The sequence below is a fragment of the Pholis gunnellus genome (assembly GCF_910591455.1).
Source record: "Pholis gunnellus genome assembly, chromosome: 1".
Lineage (NCBI taxonomy): Eukaryota > Metazoa > Chordata > Actinopteri > Perciformes > Pholidae > Pholis > Pholis gunnellus.
This window is the reverse complement of record NC_136528.1, coordinates 4,018,079-4,035,901: the sequence shown is the minus strand read 5'-3', so window position 1 is coordinate 4,035,901 and position 17,823 is coordinate 4,018,079. Positions and strand designations below refer to the sequence as shown.

The 17,823-nt window shown below is 42.6% G+C and overlaps 2 protein-coding genes across 2 annotated transcripts; both read left to right on the top strand.

Annotated features, from left to right (window-relative positions):
• The first annotated feature begins 1,996 nt into the window (after window positions 1-1,996).
• Window positions 1,997-11,001, top strand: snrpa1 (small nuclear ribonucleoprotein polypeptide A'). Its single transcript, XM_079181073.1, has 9 exons — window positions 1,997-2,164; window positions 3,189-3,336; window positions 4,079-4,157; window positions 4,637-4,683; window positions 5,391-5,493; window positions 5,796-5,875; window positions 6,331-6,406; window positions 8,494-8,587; window positions 10,271-11,001. The coding sequence occupies exons 1-9, from the start codon at window positions 2,083-2,085 to the stop codon at window positions 10,462-10,464; spliced, it is 903 nt and encodes a 300-aa protein (XP_079037199.1). The 5' UTR covers window positions 1,997-2,082; the 3' UTR covers window positions 10,465-11,001.
• A 1,348-nt stretch (window positions 11,002-12,349) lies between these two features.
• selenos (selenoprotein S) lies at window positions 12,350-17,494 on the top strand. Its single transcript, XM_079163879.1, has 6 exons — window positions 12,350-12,592; window positions 13,151-13,282; window positions 14,051-14,157; window positions 14,237-14,320; window positions 15,524-15,596; window positions 16,874-17,494. The coding sequence occupies exons 1-6, from the start codon at window positions 12,490-12,492 to the stop codon at window positions 16,951-16,953; spliced, it is 579 nt and encodes a 192-aa protein (XP_079020005.1). The 5' UTR covers window positions 12,350-12,489; the 3' UTR covers window positions 16,954-17,494.
• Window positions 17,495-17,823: the final 329 nt, after the last annotated feature.

The following is a 17,823-nucleotide window of genomic DNA, read 5'->3' as shown; positions in this document are numbered from 1 at the left end:
TCATTTTTAAACAGCTTATTAGGAATATTGTCTTTTTTTCGGAATAAGGGCAAGAACAGGAATATTTGGTGCATGTTAAGGTAGTACCTACTTTTGTATAGGTTTTTGGTTAGATGTCTGAAATAAGGTCTATAGTTCACACAAGTTGTTGTTCTCCAATAGAAAATATGTCAGTTAATGTCCCTCTGATGGATATAGAAGCTTTTATGTGTCTTAAAAAAGTGTCTAAATGAGACGACTAAATGTCATCACACCAACTAGTCCGCCCTCTACAGCCTTGTTGAGTATACTTGCGCTCATGAGAACAAGATATAGTTTGTTTATAGCCTAACGTTAGCTTTTTACTTCTGCTGATTGCATTTACACTTCAAAAATCATAAAAGTGGTATTCGTTTGTGAAGATGATCTTCCTGAACAAAATGCATCGCAATTGTTTGCAAATGCTACAAAACCCGAATCCGATATAAATATCCCATTGGCTTTTTGTCGAAGGAACCAGTGCAATGCTAACTTCAAGGTTGGCCAATACAAATACGGCATCTCTGCAGCACTCTTTTGTTCATATTGGATGATTTTGCTGTACACAATTTATACTTATTGCCATTATTCACTTCCAGTGCATAACGTAGTGAGAGATTCTTATAGTAACTCTGGCTGGGTTTTGACAGAGGTTTGCTTCTGGATGTTTTCTTCAATTTTTAACCGTGGCAACAATTTTACCTGAAATTAATCAAGTTCTTTGTGACCTAAATCTGACCATAGTGTCGTCAACCCATCCATCCATCCATCCTTCATCTATAACCGCTTATTCTTTACAGGGTTGTGTTGGGCTGGAGCCCATCCCAACTGACATTGGGGGAGAGATGAGGTTCACCCTGGGTAATTAAACCTAAAACACAGAATCATATTGAAATACCGTTTACATGTGTTGTTTGTAAAATCTGAAAGTAACTAGTAACTATACCTGTCAAATGAAGTGGAGTAAAAAGTACATCATTCTCCTCTTAAATATAGTGAAGTAGCCTAAGTAGGAAGTAGCATACAATGAAAATTCTACTTAATGCTGATGTAAAGACCAATTCAAAGCTGAATTTAATGTTGATACCCACAAGAGTGATGACTGAACTATGCCCCCCTGTGTGTGTGAAGCAGTAGTGCGCACACACACACACACATCTCGGATTTATTGGGTACATCCCAAGTCTCTTAATTGTCATTTCCTCGCTCCTGAGAAGTCCGTGAGGGTTTAGGGCTGTCCCACTGTCAAATCATCGAGTGTTTGAGGCTCTCTGGCAGACATTTTGAGCCCTTTATGAACCCTTTCCGCAAGTCAGCATGGTATGCTGACTTAGCCTAAGGGAATTACCCACAAATCATTGCAATGTGACGTTAAACACGGGGTAAGGATGCATGGAGACTAAAAAAAAAAGGTAAACAAAGAGGACGGCTCACGTGGGTTCAGCCTGGAGTATTACATTTACACAGAAACATTAAGGGTTAAAGATGGAACAAAAAATAAACATGAAATCAGAGAATATTATTTATTCATAAAATATTAGATTTTGTCATTGAAGCTGTTTTGACAAAAACGAGTAAATAGATTATATGAAATTACTTCTCATCTTGTGAGGAAAGATCCTGGAAGACGTTCAAATCAGGGAGTACAAAGTATAAAATAAATACACACAAGTATACATCATATTGCATCATGTTGCAGCAAAAGTGCTGTCCCATTCCTATTTACACCATTTCGAGCCCTCACAGCCTCTCACACTCAACCACTTAGCAGGTGACGTCAGTAAGTCCTTGAGGGTTCAGGGTTTGAGGCTTTAGGGGGGACATTGGGATTTGGCCCGTAAGTGGAAAATTGTGATTGGGCCATCATGTGCTCCGCTGCCTGCTTTGCATCAGGAGTGTCCTCCATCCGCTGGGTGGCGCTAGCACAATATAAAGACGGTTTCATCAGCACAGAGCGGCAAACACCTTTGTTCCGGGAAACAGCGTGTTTGCCAGCGTTGAGCGCGTAGGAGGACGTTTTGATGCAGAAATAGTTCGTCTGTAGCGTCTGTTCGTGGCCTCAATATGGTGAAATTATCTGCAGAGCTGATTGAGCAAGCTGCTCAATATACTAACGCAGTGAGAGACAGGGAGTTGGATTTACGAGGTTAGTTCAACTTCCTTTATAACGCCGTATCGTTAGCGTTAGCCGGCTATGTAACGTCAGCTTGCTCGGGCTTTACGCGGGCCTCACGCCGAACACCGTAAAGAAAAACGAAAACGCGATACGCGTTTGTACTCTACGATGCAAGCAGCAAAGTGTCTATGTTGGCTAATAAAAGTTAAAATTGGTCTAATAGCTATGCCGGCTATCTGTTAACTACAACGTGAGGTCCGAAAGTAACCGCGACCACTGCAGCTCTGCGAGTCGGAGTACAAGCTCTACAAAGCCAATAGCATCCTCAGAAGAGTGCTGCTGCTCACCAAGACCAAACGAACTCAGGGAAACACCTGCTTTTAATCAGACATTAAGTTATGTCGCAGAACTGGCGTCCTGAAGGTATACCATTGCTAGCCAACATTAGCATAGTTAAACATGGCTTCCGGTGGTGTGTTCTCGCGCGAGGTTCCGCAGTGAAGGCGACATTGTAATGATTTCTGAGTGAAGTTACTGTTAAACCGTATACGCTCCTTTGTTGGGTTTGTCATTGATGACTTGTCTAAGTTGTAAATCACATGCTCTTTGAAGTGTACATGTCAACAGTCTGTTCTTTTAGTGGAGCATAGAACACGCGCACACTGTTCTCATCGTGCAACACGTCCAGCACGATGATATATACACACACACACACACACAGTACAGCATGTGCCATAGTAGTTGACCAGTACTGTAGCTCCTCATGGCTCACAGCTGTGTTATTCATAACAAACTGTATGGATATTCTCTACCTCTTGAATAGAAGAAGGGGCCTCTGTGTGTTGCCACTTTTGTGTAGATATCAACCATAAACGCTGTTGTACCATTTTAATCATGTTGTATCAAAGTAATTACAGGCTCATGGTGTTCGACAGACGCATGTCGGCCACATTCTCACCACACTGATCTCTGGGGACACAAATCAAGGGTTTCTGGAGGAGCATGAACGAGGTCCTCCTCCACTTTTATGTTTTTTATTTTTTCCACCTCACAGGTTATAAGATTCCAGTGCTTGAAAACCTCGGAGCTACTCTGGACCAGTTTGACACGATTGACTTCTCTGATAATGAAGTCCGGAAGCTGGACGGCTTTCCTCTGCTCAAGAGACTGAAAACATTGCTGATGAACAACAACAGGATCTGGTAAGTTAAAGCTGCACGCCATAAATAATAATCTGAACATGTATTCCAATTTAAAAAGGGAATTCTTTCTCTTGCAATTAATTATATATATTTTCAACTGTCATTCTAATAGAACACTTTCACATAGAACGGAAACGTTACGTGGTGAAAGGCATACTTTATTTTTCTCTGAGCCTTTGCACAGCAAATCAACCACTCACATTATATTTATGAAAGGACACGGAGGCTCAGTAGTCCGCACCAAGACGGCAAACTGTATTACTGCTTTTAACCGTGACAAAGGCAACATAGACTTTCACAATCAAAAACATTTTCCTGTTTTATTTGTCATGGAAGTTCCTTTAATCACCCCTCCAAATACCCGTTTGACTTTTATCCTCATATTTGAAGTCTCTTACAGGCGCTAAAAACAATTGGCTGTAATTGCATTCAGTCCGCTCTGCGGTACGGTCTCTACGGGCTAAACTTCAGACATGCACGTCCTATCACAAGCCATGCTTCCCAATTAAACACAGTTGTCTGCCTTCATATATCTGATGTGTAAAAGACTTGTGTTGACTATTACAAACCCTCTGATGTGACTGGAAGAACTAATGGGAGTATTGCCCTTTATTAAGGAACGGGTTAAATATGACTTCATAGCTGCAGTCGGGGCTGCCACGCTTTGAGTGTCATCAAGAAACAAAATGCTGTAGAAGAGTACAGAGCTGCGTTCTTGTAACTTAATGAAATGTTTCTCCAGTCGCATAGGTGAGAATCTGGAGTTCTCCCTGCAGGGTCTGACAGAACTGGTTCTCACGAACAACAACATTCAGGAGCTGGTGAGTACATTTCAGCAGCAGCAAGTGCAACAGAACCGTCTGAACCCGTTACTCATTTTAGATGCGATCACAAACGTAAGTAGTTTACACTGATATATCAGAAGAATGCGTATTCTTCTACACATGACTCCTCCCACCTCGTTCCCCCCCTGGTGGTTGGCTGACTGTTAGTTGAGGAAGCGCGTGATTTGATATGTAGCAGAGCACGTTTAAATGTCAATGTCGCTGACGATCATGCTCATTTAATTGTGCCAGCCAAAATCGTGATCGCGATTAAAATTCGATTAATTGTGCAGCCCTACGGTCTGCTGCAAAATAGTCATTTTGAAGGGATGTTGCATTGTGTTGCACTTCACAGGTGTTCTATTTCTCTGCTAGTTTATTTGAGTGTATTTAGTTGCCCCTTTTTTGATTTGATTCATTTGGATATTCAGGAACCCCATAGAGTGTTTTCTGAACCGATGTTGTTTCCTGTGTAGGGTGACTTGGATCCTCTGGCCACAGTGAAGACACTGACTCTTCTCAGGTATGATCACAATATGAACCCGGGGAAGTCTCCGATGCAGCGCTGCTGTCTCTCTACAATACGCACACGTTTGAAAGCAAGCCGTCCTAAGAAGTGCACCGTTTTTACTTTTACTTATTGCTCACAATATTAGAAATTCAGTAGTGGACCAGTAACGGTACATGGTTCTTAATACCTAATTCAGTACGATGGTAAAAAACAAAAGGATATGTACGTCAACATGCACTCCTTTATTACTGTCGGCACAGTTTTTATTATCAAACCGTGACGCCTCAAATTTCTTTCCAGAAACTACGTTTTACAAGATTATATTTGAACACATCATGATAACGTTATCATTTACCCGTACCAAAAACCATCTTTACTGAACAGCGCTTTAACGTATCATAACTTCATTCAATGCAGCCTCCGTACATTAACTGTTGGCTCCGTTATTTAGCAAAGCAGCACCGACAGTCTGAGGGCTACGGTGTTACTGTGAACTCTTAAAACATAGCAGAACACGTACTCTACGATGGTGTCTGCTGTTTAGGTGGTGACTCTCACTGCATCATTAGTGACAGCAGCCGTTTCCTCTATAAGTCACCAGCTCACATGGTTAGAAGACTTTCCACCGCTACATGGCGGAACAGACAAAGTGGATCTTCAAAGATAATGCAGCGCTGAATGATGATCGTACATGTTTGTAATGATCACTGAATTTCCAGCTTGTTAAGGAATCCAGTGACAAACAAGAAGCATTACCGGCTCTATGTCATCAACAAAATCCCACAGATCCGTGTGCTCGACTTCCAGAAGGTAAAGCTCAAGGTAAGTCATGGAACAGGCATGTTTTCACCGTTTTAAATGTGAGAGACAGGTCGTCAGTGAACCTGACACGACGTGCGAGTCATGGATCACATGTATTGGGGGATGCAAGCTAAAACAGTAGTATGAACTTTTCCCTTTCAAACATTACAGTGCTTATGAACAATATGTTAAAATCTTCTAACCTGTTGAACGTCTGACGTTCTGGTGAGTTGTACATTCCCCCCCCCCCCCCCCCCCCCCCGGATGCAGCTCAGTCTGTGCTTCATGAGGGTTTTCCCTTTAACTGTGTGATATTGTTATAGGAACGCCAGGAGGCAGAGAAAATGTTCAAGGGCAAACGAGGTGCTCAACTTGCAAAGGATATTGCCAGACGAACAAAAACGTAAGATGAACGTCTCTGTCAGACAGCAGCTCCTCAGAATCACTGGATCCTGGCTGATGGAACGGGTTACATGTAGAAAGAAACACGCTCTGTCACCGCTTGTCCATTACAAACTATCTGTGAATAACAATGCACAGTAACGAACATACGTCTTCTATATGCAGGCATTTATGACAAAATTACCCCGTTTGAAATCATTGAACCGTGTTCAGAGTATTTGTCAAATGTGAGCAAACGCATCTCTTCCTTAGTGAAGGTAATACTCTCTAAGCGCTACCGTTAAACCTGAAGTCAAACGTTCCCCACAGTGTTGCTCAGGACTGCTGTCTGTGGACAATGTATCGGTTTATCTGACTCAAGAAAAGATACTATACATGAGATCACTACATTGGTTGAGAGGTCTGAGAAGCCGTTTGTGTGTGTCCATGTGGTCTAATGAGGGGTGTTCCTTTCAGATTCACTCCGGGGGTGGCGGCACAGCTTGAGAAGAAGAGGACGGGCCCGTCTCAAGCAGATGTGGAAGCCATCAAGGTTAATCTTTTGACTTTGTGTTTTTAGAGCTGAGCTTGACTTTCTATCCCTCAATCGATGTCTGGCATTTAACAAAAACCCAAACATGAAACGATACACTTGAGGTTCTCTCACTGTCTTCTTCTGGATTCTTAAATCCCATCGGAGTCTTCCTCAGAGGGTGGAGGTAACTGAGTGGAACAGGTGGCTGTGTACGATAGGACAGTCAAAGATGGTGTCTGGTGTGGATGTCGTCGCTCTTTCACTGGTCGGCCGCTGACTTCCTGCTCGATGACCTTTGACCTCTTCTCAGTGGATGCTTTGAACGTGTTCAGACAGCCAATGAGCATTCTTGTAACCGTAACGAAGGCAACATTAGAGGGAAACACTCCCGTGTCACGTTCCTGTTAACTTTAAGAGCGGAGCAGAAGTAAGCATTCTGACTGGAAGTGTGTGCATGACTCGGGGACAGGAGGGCTCTGCAGCGGTCCATTAAGATCTCGCACAACATTATTGTCACTCTGGCTGGATGGTGACGGAGCATGCGACGCATCGTACTCTGAAAACCACGCCCACCAGAGAGGAACACCATCCGCCCCACGATGTGCAACCAAAGGCTCAAACACTACCACGATGCCTGTAGCAGCTAAAGACATCCTATGTCTACCAGGGGTGACCAGTAGGTTAAAAACTAAAATGATGATGGAAGGGACAAGTCAGCTGTTAGCAAGCGAATGTTAGCCATGTGTTAGCAAGTTACTGTAGTTGCTAAAGCACTTGAAGACATAATACTGCATAGCTTTCACACATCACGTTAGTCATGCAGTGTCTCTTCTTGCTGATGATGCCTCAGGTTTTAGTGCTCGTATACTCGGCCTGTTAAACGTTGGTAGTGCATCCCACCGCACAGACCTGTAGTTTGCTAGCAGATGAAAGTGAGAAGAAGGCAGCTTCATACGATAAGTCAACGGAGAGCGAGGAATCGTTTTCCCCTCCGGTGTGGGCGGGACTTAATTGCTCTCAGTGGAGAGCGATGTATAATTGCTCTTTCTCTCTATATGGCTTATACATAATATCTCTATTTTCAAGCTATGCCTTGATAAAAAGATTCCTATCTATTGAAGGCAGTTCTTGGTTGCTTTTCGGTGAGTCAGTTCCTCCGTGCTCTTACCGTGAGGCCGAGTGCACGTACCGCAAAACAACGTGGGAGTTTTCAAAGTGGAGGCTGGCATCTTCCGTCTGTGTCTGTCCTCAACACTTGTTAACTCTTTTGTGCGTCACTTATTTCGTTCTCCAGGCCCTTTCCATGTTCCCTGCTTCCCTCCTGATACAAGTGTGTCCCGTACTTGCATCCATATCATCCACCAAACTCTCGCTCAGGAGAGGGAGCAGCAGAACACCGAAGCAAGGCTCATGTAGGCAGCTTAAAAAAGTGATGCCACAATAAATATTTGACCTATGTTCGATTAGAGTCCCTGTAGAACAAGCTGCAATACACGGAGCATATTTGATGTATTGCCCACCCATAATTGGTACCCATCTACCGCGCATCAGTGATCATATTGTGGAGGTGGGGAGCCTGTGAAGAGCCTTAAGGACGTACAAAGACGATGCAGCCACAGTCTGTTCTCCCTGCTGCTGTCGTACCACCACACTCCAGGCTGAGACGCCTTCATTGTTGTGAATTTAGCATTACGGGATTACAACTGCACTTGGTTGCGCACCCTGTTATTGTAGAGTGACGATAAATAAACCGTGTGAAAATCACCGGATGACGCCGCCCTCTGAGGAAAACAGTGAAATGAGGTTGAAAGCTCCAGTAATAGCCAGTGAGGGAACCTCGAGTGGTCAAAATGCTGTTTTTAAGGTCAAGACGGTATTCTTAATTTTCAACTTTTTTTCATATTTCACTCTGAATACGTGTTGGTCATAACTTACCTTGAAAGCATGTTCCAATTGGCAGATGATCAAATGAATGACATAATGGTCATAGAAACCACTGATGTGACTTTATATAATGACCGAGATCAAAATTCAGATCTCTAGCTTGTTGGCTGTAAAATATTTCTAATCATCAGCCTGTCAGCTTACGTGAGTTTGCGTTTCAGACTGCCATCGCTAATGCGTCATCGTTGGCGGAGGTGGAGAGGTTGAAGGGGATGCTGCAGGCTGGTCAGATCCCAGGACGAGATCTGAGACCAGGTCAGTGCTGATCAAATACTTACAACGCTACTAATGCTGTTGAACGTGGATTTTTGAGGCTGAAATGTCCCTTTTGGTTTGTATAATCACGTTTGTCCAGATTTTCTCACATTGTGTTATTTAGGAGCTGTGACTAAACTGTACTGATGCCGCAACATTGCCAGCCAATCACAGTAGTAGTTTCTGAATGGTACTTGTTATGCAAAGCCTGATATCTCTTCTTCCTCTGTGCTATGCTGCTGTTGTGTTCAATGAGCACTGGGCGACGTACAGACCCACACACATACTGCTGGCAGAAATACTCACTTGAGCACCAAATGTGATTAATCCGCCACTGAAAATAGTGCATGTGCTGGGCACTATTTCTTCCTGTTTAATGTTTTCTGAAGCAGCTGTTTCAGAAAATGACTGGGCCCGCTTTTAAAAATGACACATTTGTGAGCAGAGACCCACCGATTGCAATTGTTTTTGGTTTAGTTTAAATTCTACATCTGACCTGCCGATTCATATTTCTTTCTTTTAGAACTATAATTTACACCAACGTTTTAGACTCTCCAAAGTCAGCGTAAACTTTGACTTCATCCTCATCTATAGTGGTTAATTGCAAAAAACACACATTTCAAATGAATAGGAAATGCATCATTGTATTTACATTGAAATATTGTCTTTGATATCACGTAACGGTCATTTTAACGCTGTACTGTAAGCTTGTTGGGAAGTGAAACGGCTCGTGATTCCCTCTTTTTATACATTGCTGTGAATTTATCTCCTGGAGTTATTCAAGTATCTCGAACACATCGTGATAATGTTATCATTTTATAATTTGCCTTTCCCTATCTTTGCTGAGTAGAGCTTGAACGCATCATTAAGTTAATGTAACCTCCGTTAACGTTAGCCGTTAGCTCCGTTCCAGGCAGGGCTGTGGTTCCGTTACTCTGGGCAGCGTGCATTAGAATGACTCATGAATTAGTTCCTGATCTAGTAAGTTGTTCCAAAAGTTTAGTGTTGTTCCTCGACAACTTGTGTTGGACTTGTAGCAGTAGGGACAAATTGCGAGCTAAGCGCTTCTCTTACCCGCGTCAATGACCGGTTTTGATCGGTGCGTCTGTGTTTTTGGTCCTCTGTAGGAGTCAAAGTATTAAACGGACGAAGGTGTGTCTGCACATACCATACGTATGCGTCTGCGCCTCGTTTGTTTTTCTGACGTGAATGCGAGCTCGATGCCCAATAAAAGGCACAGAATAAATATATTAATCCATGCAGTGAGTATATTCATACAGCCATGCACCTACTGAATTACAGTTTCTCTCTTCCACCAAATGAACAGACGTTATTGCCGTGTAAAACACACGTCGTTCAAACAATAGTCGAGTCAGTTTTATTTATACAGCACAAGATCACAACGGTTGCAGTAGATCAGGAACACGCTCTGCTGATACTCCTCAGCTCCTTTTAAGATCCTGTCCTCAACCCTAACCACGAGAGGTCCTTCATACAGTCAGGAATGAGCTCAAATGTTAGGCTGGTGGGATGAGCCGTGCACACCTCACCGATTACATAATCTCCTGGATAATAAGGGAGACTGCCAGCTCTACCCATGTCTGAATTACATTTTGTTTCTTTGGTAACCTCATTGTATTTTGAGATTCATGGATTGATGAATAAATTCATTTGTAAAATCAGGTCCAGCTGGTATGGAAGAAGAAGAGGAGGAAGAGGAGCAGCAGGAGCAGCAGCAGCAGCAGGAGGAGGAGGAAGAAGAAGAAGAAGAGGGTGACACGGCACATATGGATGGCGGTTCTGGAGAGGAGATAAATGAGGGTGATCAAGAGGAGGGTGAAGACATGGAACAAGAGCCACATGTCAATGGCTCCTGAATACCTGGAAATATGTTTTTTTTGTTTTCTGTGTTTTTTAAGTTGGACGTACTTCTGCCAGGGTTTTTATTTTGTAAAGCGCATACATTAAACTGATTTCTAATATTACTCTGTGCATATTATTTTAAGACCTTCTCAGCTGTGTGCGGTCCTTCTATATGCATCTGTTCATGTCCTCTGTTTACAAACGGCAGTGCACGTCCATACAGATGGATTGAAACTGGCAGCAATCGAAACTCTAAAAGCTTGGACATCCTGACTTTTAGTGACTATTGGGTGCATGGTTCACAGATCACTGGATCATCCTAAAGCATCATCGTTAGTCCTGTCCTGGCTGGTACGGTGCCTACAAAAGCTCTTCTCTCCCTTGGAAGTTGTCATGCTTGACTGTCTTACAACATTGCATCACATTCAACTTCTTTCATTATTTTTCGCAGATTATTAACTGAGAAAGATCCTTTAGTGTCAAACTGAAAACCCATTTCTACACTGGGTTTAATTTTTTTCATAAAAAATAAAATATTGTGTGTACAATTATTCCCTTTGCAGAAGCATCTTTTTACAGCTTTGAGTCTGCCTGGACGGGTCTCCATCAGCGTGAGTCTGGGCAGCAGAATTATAGCCCACTCTTTGCCAGGTTTCTGCAGCTAAGGCCGGTGGCGGTATGTCGAGAGTGAACGGCCCTTTTCAGATGTGGCCACTTGTTGTCAATAGAGCTGTGATTCATGCAGGACTCCCTGCATGTGTGTAGTTACGTAGGGAAGCTTCCCCTCTAGGGTTGGATTCCATCGATCACTGAGCGATGTTTGACTCTATTAGTTTAACTGGAGCCTCATTAGCGCCGCTAATCTTCCTGGGGTCCACAAAAAGGACAAAACATAATGCATACAAAACATGACATTAAAAACAGTACAATCAGATACATAGTGCAGTCAAAGACTAGGATGTATATTGTCATAACCAACCATATATACACTGCATCCATCATTTACACAAAGAAGGATCAGGAGACATGGAAAACATCAAGTGGGTAGTGGCCTGAGGTGAGCCTTTAATTAAATGACAGATTATTACCTGTATGAGTTATATGAGGAGGTAGTAAGTTCCAACGACCACGACAACCGTTCATCCAACACTACACGCAGTAGTTTGGTCTTCTGGACCTGTTCTATTGCCAGTCTCGTGTCATCTGCACACATTATGAGTGAGTGTTGGTGGCATTCATTGGCTGTACCAGCGGTGCACAGTCTGTTAACGAGTGTGACTGAAGGTGGACACTGAACCATCACTGCCATCGGGTTGGAGGGGTGTGATGGCATCTTGCCTCCGGACAGCACACATGGTGTGATCAGTTTGGATGACTGCAGACCAGTAAAGAGGAGACAGCCGGGCCCATGTACACGTGTATATTCATATTGCTGAATGATAATGTAATAAGTCATTGGCAACACTTTCTACGACACCCATGTCTATAATAAACATGGATAATGTGTTATAATCTGCTAATAGTGCTGTATTATAATAATTACAAAGCATTTTATAAAGTCAAGTATACTTAATGATTGCTGGTCACTCAGACTATTTTATGCAAGGATCATGTATTATAATTTCTAATACAATGTAATAAATTATAATATTTTATTAATGTATGATCACTGTTATAATCCAGAACTAGCTGGTTATAGGTGGCCGTTGTTTGCTTTAAATAAAGTGAAATCAAATATTAAATCTATGCAGATCAACATACTACTTAGTCTAGTCATAGGAGGAAAGAAACGTCGCATGTGAACCGTCGCTTGAACAGTATTGTGGTTTCCCGCGGTCCTGAAACACAGCACGACGCCGACACGTCGCCCTAAATGCTGCTTAGCGTTGCGTGGCTAGCGTTAGCCAGTAAAGATGGCTGCCATGGGGAAGAGGTCCCACCACGACGTGTAGCGGTAACTCCACAGCGATAACGTTAGCTAAGCAACACGGGAGATACATTTTCGTGCTCTATTCAGACAGCGGTACTCTTTGCCTGAGATGGACGACGTGGAGATTACAGATGTCGAAGACGACAACTCGCCCTACCGGGTGGAGAAGGCGCCTCTCAACAACCAGGACCTGAGCTCCCTGAGCCTGAACGGTAACGCGACATGACAACAAGACCAGCGTGTCTACAGACGGGTCGCATCGTCTTTAACTAGCGTTACACTACTGTGTCTTTGGCAGCGATATACGTAAGCATGTTAGCAGCTAGCAGCTAACGTTAACACTGTTTGTTTTGAACGTTACACTGACGTCAGTTGATACGTGAAGTCACAGAACGTAACATTACGTCATCTACCAGCTCGTTACTGCGAGGAGCATGATTGTATCTTCACTGCTGCTTATTGCAGTCTTAATACATCCAATCATAATCATCCTCTCTAGTCTAGTTTATATGCAATCTCTCGATGTAAGCCATATATCTGACATGATGTATGATCATCTTTATGGGTCAATAGCATGTAATGAGCCTTGTTTTATTCATGAGTGCAACAGTTGTTAGATCAGTTTCTCGTTACTTAACCAATACTTTTTTTCTGCCATCAGTTTTATTTGATCATCTGGGTTATTAAACCTTGGTAGTAAATCTGTTCATGCCTGGCAAACAAAGCTGCTTTAAAGGACGACAGTGCTGTGTTTGCTCCTGGCCCCACAGTCGGAGAGCTCCTGTCCCAGTATGGATGGTACCTGCTGGCTGTGACTGTTCTGGTCTACCTGCTCATCCAGCACCTGAGCAAGAGGAGATCCAGCCAGAGCTCCAGCCGCGCGCCCCAACAAACACCGCAAGGTCAGCACTTCCCAACACCTGTTTCCATACGTACCTGCTACAAAGGCACCAAGGATAGCAAATGAGTCAATGGCATTTGTAGTGATGCAAGAATAAATGCAGATTTAAAAAATGTAGTTCTTCATTTGACAATTGTGCCAAATTGTGCAACTGTTCAATTATTAAGGAAATACAGTGGCCGCGGTTCCGCTCGTCTGTTCAATGTGACTTGTGTCATCCCATCACACCGTCTGTACACTCTGAGAGCGGATCCTGTTCTCATTAGAAGCCCGTCAGCCAGACCACGTGCTGAGGTGGCCTGGCTCGCATTGAGTTCAGATGTCCACGAGTGTGGACACACTTTGTCCTCTGTCACTCTAATTTTAAATATCAAGGGACTTTTATTGTGAAGAAATTAAATTGCATTAGTCTCATTGAAGTGTCAAGTGTGAACATGTGGACACAGCTGAGGTATGACCTGGTGCATCTGATCATAAGAGTCACATTGGAAAGACGAGTGTAACCACTGTCTGAGTCACTAAACAGTGAAACGTGTCAGTCAAAGTTTCCAAGAGTCGTAGGTGAATTATTTTCCAACCAGTCATCCAAAACCCAAAGCTATTCTATTTACAATGAAGTAAACATCCTCACACTGGAGAAGCTCAAACTGCATAAATAACTCTTGATGATGTTGGTTCATATTCTGTCTATTATTTAAGTCTAAGAGTTTGGTCACACTACTTGTTAGTGAAGGCTGAATGTCATGATCGCTACTGTTTTCTCATGAAGATGCAGCGCTGGTGGTAAAAAGACAAGAAGCCATGGAAGCAGCTCGCATAAAGATGCAAGAGGAGCTTGATGCCAAAGCTGACATCTTCAGAGAGAAACAAAGACAGGTGCAGTAGTGAAATAAACATGGAATGTTTGAAAGAAAGATGCTGTCAGGCTAACTGAATGTGGTGTATTCTGTAACAGCAAGAAGAAGAGAAGAGGAGGCAGAAAATAGAGGTGTGGGAGAGCATGCAACAGGGAAGAAGTTACAAAGCGAAACCTTCTCAGGTGAGTTTAATCATCGGGACCTTTATTCTTTTACTACAGTTCCTTTAATCTTGCTCACTCTTGTGCACACATTTTTAAATTACATTATGACTTCAACAGTGGTGGGCCAGCAAAGCCTTCTCTGCTGGTCTAAACAGAATCACAAAGTTAGAGCTATTTTATAATTTAATAATTTTTCATAAATACATTATGAAGTTCAAGTGAATGGGGACGATACTGTTGATTGTCATAGTGTTCATCCAATCAGATCTTTAGTTTGACATGTTGGGTGTATTCTTTGACGTGTCAGAGCTGCTAGCTGGCCTACAAGTACGTGATTGGTCAGTGGGCTAGCGTGACATGTTGGGCGGTGACAATCCCAATATCTGCTGCCTCTGTGGAGCGGACATTTTCAGCCTCAAACAATGGCACGACACCGCTGGAGGTACCGATCTGAGGAACGTAGGGCTGAGGGATTGTAGGGCTGAGGGAGCGTAGGGCTGAATAACGAAACAGGCTAACGCCAGTTAGCTCAATGAATCCAACGTGCACGCTAAGATGCTAATGGTTTAGGCGATGAAAAAGCTTGACTCTTCTTAGAACACAGTCCCTACTGCCATTTCATCAGAAACTACACCACATATCAGGTCTGAGGGGATTCCTAACCGGGTATTCTTAAATAGCTTTTATTTAGTCTTTGTCAGCGCTAAAGACCGGGGGGACCGGAGGGGACATACTGATTTTAACAGCATTTGAAATATAATTTGCTTATTAAAAAATGTGATTTACAATTTATTTAAAATAGCCTACACAGTATTTAACCTCATAGATTAAATTGTGCTCAATGTAGACTGTTTTATGAGTGTTTTCTTACTTTTTTGCCTAACGACTAAGTTTAGTTGTTAATAACATCCCTAATTTCAAACTCATCTGCTGGCTCAATAAAAGCCGTCCCATGTTTGTGAGACTTAATGTGAACTAGACTGACATGCCGTGTAATGTTACTCTGATTGGTGTCAGCAGGTCTTCTGATTCTCTGAGATCACATGTGTGTATCTGTATCATTGATCACACAGCTGTGTCACTGGCACTGCTTCAGATGACTGAACTGTGATTTGATCAAAGGTTGTAAAGGCTGTTAACCAAGGCTCACCACATTAAACACATGAGTGTGGTCACGGTGAGTCCCTCACTTTAATATCTGATGAATGCATTTCACTGCAGACCGCTGAAGAGGCCAGCTCATCGACAACGGGGTCGAAACCAAAGTCGGACAAGAAGCCACTACGCAGTGCAGGTATGTACTTCACAGCAGCTGCAGCACAGACGGCACACAGTGATAATATTCCCAAATCCCCCAAATCATTTCAACTGTCACTTTAAGCCATCAAACATCCTAAACGTTATGCTTCTACTTCTAAAGTCATCTATTGTGTTCATCTGCACAACAGCACACATATCAAATGTTTAGGAAATCAAAAATTGTGTATTGATAAAAAGTCTTGGCATTAGTAAGCAGCTTATAACACGTGTTATAAGCAGCTTAGAACATGTTATAAGCTGCTTAGAACATGTGTTATAAGCTGCTTAGAGCTGGTGTTAGGAAGATAATCAGGTCATAATTCATCTCTAATATCTATTTCATATTCATGTGAAAACATCTCAAACTACTGGATTTATTCAAGTCTATCACCAATACTTCATTTTACAAGATTACACTTTGAACACATCGTGATTACATTAGAATTGACTTTTAACCAATGCTAATCTTCACTGAATACATCATAATGTAACTCAATGCAACCTCCATTAACATCATAAGACGAGACCCATGATGCAAAGTACAGTACAGTAGTGCATCTCACACACACACACCAGCATGTAGACATGTACTCCTTGAGGGTATTCAAAGAGGTATGGCTCCTCTTCTAACAAACACACTGTTCTCATTCACTAAACTAAAGAGTAACTGAAGACACTGAGCAGTGCTCCTCCTCTGACCACAGCCAGCACCACTGATGGCTTTGCATGTTTCTGCCAAATAACTGCTTTCACCTTCCGTTAGAGCCATTTCCCAAAGCATGCAGCCATGTTTTAGCTTTTCTAATATTTTGATCAAATGTTTTCAGAATGAAATGTTCAGGTGTTACACCCACCTCAAGATTCAGTGCTTTAACCACCAAGACACACGTCTGCATGCAAAACTCACTTTCATGAAACGATCTTATATTCCATGGTGGATATATACATTCTGTATGTGTAGTTCTGTGTTGGATTGGCAGGACACGAACGGCAGGTTCATCATTTGGTCGTAAACCGCAGATTCTCTTGCCGCTGCTTAAATTTGTGTAACGTTTTCAGCGTTGACTCGCAACAGATTTTTCTTTGTCCAGTGAGACATTTCCGTTGGCGTCTTCATGATCTTCCTCCGCCTCAGATATTTGTATGCTTCCCGTTTTGTGCCAGCCACATGGAAATGTCATCAACACGCTCGCTGCACGATGAGCGCCTCTCTTCATACGTCTTGATCTAAATCTGAATTTACTCTTTTCTGTTCTTCTGTGTGTGTTTCAGACTACAACCCCCTGACTGGACAAGGAGGAAGCTCTTTGTCCTATAGACCTGGCAGGAGAGGGCCGTCATCTGGTGGATGAGGGTAAAGACGGTCAGAGACTTTGGTCTGTGTGACCTCTGACCTCTGACCTCCTGATGTGCACACTGACTGACTGAACCAAGCTGACAATATATAACCCTCTTTTTTTTGTTTTTTACCTGCTCCATATTTCCAGTGGGTGTTGATCAGTTAGCATCATTAATTGCATCTATCTTGTTTGATTTGTTATTTCCTCTCTCCTCCCTCTGCTTTGTTGGTTATCATCAATCACACTGTTAAGGGACAAATGCATTCTGGAGTTGAAGGCTTGTAATGACGCCATTCCTGTAATCGGTATGGAACCAGCAGGTGTGGCTGATGAATTTCACAGTCAGTGTGTTTTTTCTCATATATGTTGAACTGTGTAGCAGCATAGCTGTAGAGCGGATCTTACTACAGTAGCTGCTGGTGGACATTTTGGTTAATCATAATAAATAGTACATTCTGATGATATAGTTAACAGTTTGATCTATCAAAATGTAAGAAGGGTATGTCTATACTGTACACGCACATTTTTAGGCAATAAAGATTTGGTCACTGGGTATTTGTATTTGTTCTGCTGAGAATCCACAAGAACCTGAAGGTGTGAAGGTGCACTATGCAGGCTGTCAGCTTTACTTAAAGGAGGTCTCACTGATATTAAGATCTGATTCTGACAAATGAACTTTTTACAACAAAAGAAGAAGAGTTTGGTCACAAACACTCTCAGGCTACATTACTGGGCCCCAGACCCCCGGGGCCTTAACGGGTAACTTGGGTATTTCTCAACCTGGACCCTATTTTCTTAAGTTTTAGTGTGAAGTGACTAATGGGGACAACAGTTTCTGATGTTGAAGGAGAACGCTACAGTCTTAACAGGCTGTAATGTAAT

Coding starts and splice junctions, on each gene's coding strand:
- snrpa1 (XM_079181073.1), top strand. CDS start 2,083: ATGGTGAAATTATCTGCAGAGCTGATTGAGCAAGCTGCTCAATATACT. Junction 3,337..4,078: donor ATGAACAACAACAGGATCTG/GTAAGTTAAAGC, acceptor ATGTTTCTCCAG/TCGCATAGGTGAGAATCTGG. Junction 4,158..4,636: donor ACAACAACATTCAGGAGCTG/GTGAGTACATTT, acceptor TTTCCTGTGTAG/GGTGACTTGGATCCTCTGGC.
- selenos (XM_079163879.1), top strand. CDS start 12,490: ATGGACGACGTGGAGATTACAGATGTCGAAGACGACAACTCGCCCTAC. Junction 12,593..13,150: donor GAGCTCCCTGAGCCTGAACG/GTAACGCGACAT, acceptor CTGGCCCCACAG/TCGGAGAGCTCCTGTCCCAG. Junction 14,158..14,236: donor TCAGAGAGAAACAAAGACAG/GTGCAGTAGTGA, acceptor ATTCTGTAACAG/CAAGAAGAAGAGAAGAGGAG.